Genomic DNA, 3,115 nt, shown 5'->3' with positions numbered 1-3,115 from the left:
TGACATCACGTCCACCTCGCCTTGCTCTGATTGGTCGCAGGACTTTCGGCGGCTTGGATTGGCCGGGCCGTCTACGACCCCAAGGTGCTTTGCGGCGCCGAGTCCTTTCCTTTCGGCCGGTCTCCTGCGCAGGAGGTGAGTACGCTTCTGGCCACAGCCATCGCGGCCCATCCGCCTCCATCGCGCGCTCTTCGCCGTCGTCGGCGCGGCGCGGCCGTTCTCGGGGCCATGGAGGAGCCTGGGTGCAGAGGGCGTGGGGCCGGGGTCGGGCGGCAGGGCTCGGCGCGGCTTCCCGGGGCCTTCACCTGCCGCCCTCCTTTCCCTCGCGGCCTTAGGCAACCATGGCGCCCAGCCGGAATGGCATGATCCTGAAGCCCCACTTCCACAAGGACTGGCAGCAGCGAGTGGACACTTGGTTCAACCAGCCGGCGCGGAAGATCCGCAGGTGTGGACCCCGCGGCCTGGCGTGTCCTCGGGGCGGGGCACTTGCCGGACGCGCGGGGCGGAGGTGACAGTCTTGTCTGTTCTCCAGACGCAAGGCCCGTTTGGCGAAAGCGCGCCGTATCGCCCCTCGTCCCGCGTCCGGGCCCATCCGGCCCATAGTGAGGTGCCCCACGGTGAGATACCACACCAAGGTCCGAGCTGGTCGGGGCTTCAGCCTGGAAGAGCTCAGGGTGAGTCCGGCGGGGTGCGGGGTCTTGGCGCTGATATGTCGGTGGAATGATGACATTCTCCGGAATCGCTGTACTGTCTTGATGAAAGTACTTTTGAACCCTTTTCCATCTGACACCACCGAGCTTTCCCCGCAGGGCGGGCAGCGGGAGGGGCTGAGAGGTATTTCATCTGTTTCTGCTTCTGGACAGGTGGCCGGCATCCATAAGAAAGTGGCACGGACCATCGGCATCTCTGTGGACCCAAGAAGGCGGAACAAGTCCACGGAATCCCTGCAGGCTAACGTGCAGCGGCTGAAGGAGTACCGCTCTAAGCTTATCCTCTTCCCCAGGAAGCCTTCTGCCCCCAAGAAGGGAGACAGCTCTGTGAGTGCAGTGGGTGCCTTGGGGGCATCTGAGGTTTGGTTCAGTGTAAATTGCCGACAGTCTGGATCCACCCTGGGGAGACACTGATGTCCTATAGCCTTTTTAATCTTCAAAACATTGCCTTAGTAGGGAATTGACATGTAATGAAAAAATCAAAAACGATGATAACCTCCATGATATCCATGTGTTCCCAGCTTTCTGGCTCTGCTGGCAGCAATTAGACTGGGAGATAGGCATTTGCAGTTCAGAGTGTTCCCCCTGCAGGGTTGTCCAGGGAACATTTCTGGGTATAAGGCATATAGTATAGCTGGGCATGGTGGCTCTTGCCTTTAATTCCACCTCTCAGGAGGCAGAGGCAGGGCCAGCTTGGTCTATTTAGTGAGTGCCAGGCCAGCTGAGGCTGTAGGGAGACCCTGTCTCAAAAAGACTCCAAAAAAAAATCTTCACAGTATTCGGAAATGTTACTGGACCACCATGGGGAGGGCAGGGTTGTCACGGTGTCCAATTTGTATGAGCTTCCTGGAAATTGGGGTGGATTTGGTCTGTCTGAAAGGTGGAACAGGACCCTCCTTACCTACCCCTAGAGTACATTGGGTCCCATGAGATGTGCAACCCTGTAGTGTCAGGCAGGAGCAAGGCAACCCCATGACAGAAGGGGTCTGTGGGTGTTAGGCATAAAGTCTTAGAGAAAGAAACTGCTCATTATAGCCTTTTGTTCTCAAACAGGCTGAAGAACTCAAATTGGCCACTCAGCTCACAGGACCAGTGATGCCCATCCGGAATGTAAGTGCATACTTGGTTTATGCAAGTCCAGTTAAAGAATGCTATAGACGAGACTTGACAGGTGAAGGCGTGTGCTGTGGCAGATGGGGTAGTTGCTAAGATTCACAGGCATTTGAAGCTACCTTTAGCTCTAGGAAGAACCACCCCAAATTCTTAACAGATGGACACTTTAAAGGATGGTCTTATCCTCCTTTTTAGAAGTTCGAGTGATCCTAGCTTGTCATTGCCCACCTGGTTGGAATGCTGGTGACACACACCCAATACATTCTTAGGCAGACTGGGTGTTTCTTTTTTTTTTTCTAATTTTCCTGGGGTTACCTTGTTCTTAATTTCTGGGGTAGGGTCTTCATAATGTACTCCATAAAGGGGTATTTTTACTGGGAAGGGTAATCATAAAATGTGGTGGGATCAGGCTTCCTATGTACCCTAAGGCTGGTCTAGAACTTCCTCTCTTTTGAACATCACCATCCTCCCCTCAACCTCCCAAGTATACTGATAACTTCCTCAGACTTGAGTGTGGTTCTTTTGTGCCAGAAAGCCTCAGTTTGGCTCCTGAGAGTTGGTGGCTGTGTTGAAGCTCGGTGGCCAGGTTGTGGGCCCCCACCTTGACTGCCTGCGGGTGTAAGTTGACCCCTGTCCTCTTCCCCACTTACCAGGTCTATAAAAAGGAGAAAGCCAGAGTGATCACAGAAGAAGAAAAGAACTTCAAGGCTTTTGCCAGCCTCCGAATGGCCCGTGCCAACGCCCGGCTCTTCGGCATTCGAGCGAAAAGGGCCAAGGAAGCTGCGGAACAAGATGTTGAAAAGAAAAAGTAATGCTCTGTTGGGGCATTGTAATAAATTTTCAGTAAAGCGAACTCTACTTCCATGCACATGCTTACTGTCAGCAGGGCCTGTTTGTGGTTCAACATTACCAGGTAGTTATACCCCTGGGCTACCTAAAGAGCCACTAACATCCTTTGTTTGGATAGAAATGGTCACAGGTTTAAGCCCAGAATTTACTCTTGATAGAGGACACTGGTGTTAGCCTGTCGCCTCCAAGACAGGACTCATTAAGCAGTGGTCCCTGAAGTATGGTTCTGTGGTTCATTTGCACGAAGCAGAAACTGCCAGTTCCTGGAAACAACACCTTGTGAATACCCCTGAAGGACTGACAAGTTTGTCTCTTCTGAGTGGGAAACTCAAGTGTGAGGTCCCTGCATTTTGTGCGTCCTTGTGGGAGACTGGTTGTGTATCTCAGTGGGTACTTCTCCAGTGTTCGCAAAGCCAGTGACTGGGCATTCCCAGCAGTGCATC

At 53.2% G+C, this 3,115-nt stretch overlaps 1 protein-coding gene and 1 non-coding gene across 2 annotated transcripts; both read left to right on the top strand.

Moving 5' to 3' along the window:
* On the top strand, positions 1 to 2,691 carry Rpl13 (ribosomal protein L13). Its single transcript, XM_008840521.3, has 6 exons — positions 1 to 135; positions 336 to 445; positions 533 to 674; positions 864 to 1,037; positions 1,764 to 1,820; positions 2,477 to 2,691. Exons 2-6 carry the CDS (start codon positions 342 to 344, stop codon positions 2,633 to 2,635), a joined length of 636 nt encoding a protein of 211 aa, XP_008838743.1. The 5' UTR covers positions 1 to 135; positions 336 to 341; the 3' UTR covers positions 2,636 to 2,691.
* LOC115071620 lies at positions 722 to 805 on the top strand. Its single transcript, XR_003850731.1, has one exon. It is a non-coding gene; the product is annotated as a small nucleolar RNA MBII-202 (small nucleolar RNA).
* Positions 2,692 to 3,115: the final 424 nt, after the last annotated feature.

The sequence above is a fragment of the Nannospalax galili genome, unplaced genomic scaffold (assembly GCF_000622305.1).
Source record: "Nannospalax galili isolate Female #2095 unplaced genomic scaffold, S.galili_v1.0 scaffold459, whole genome shotgun sequence".
Classification (NCBI taxonomy): Eukaryota; Metazoa; Chordata; class Mammalia; order Rodentia; family Spalacidae; genus Nannospalax; species Nannospalax galili.
Note: the sequence above shows the minus strand (reverse complement) of the source record. Positions and strands in the feature narration are given on the sequence as shown.

Excerpts from the sequence above, each read along its gene's own strand:
- Rpl13 (XM_008840521.3), top strand. The coding sequence starts at position 342 with ATGGCGCCCAGCCGGAATGGCATGATCCTGAAGCCCCACTTCCACAAG. Across the intron at positions 446-532 it reads CCGGCGCGGAAGATCCGCAG|ACGCAAGGCCCGTTTGGCGA; the intron begins GTGTGGACCCCG and ends TCTGTTCTCCAG. Across the intron at positions 1,038-1,763 it reads CCAAGAAGGGAGACAGCTCT|GCTGAAGAACTCAAATTGGC; the intron begins GTGAGTGCAGTG and ends GTTCTCAAACAG.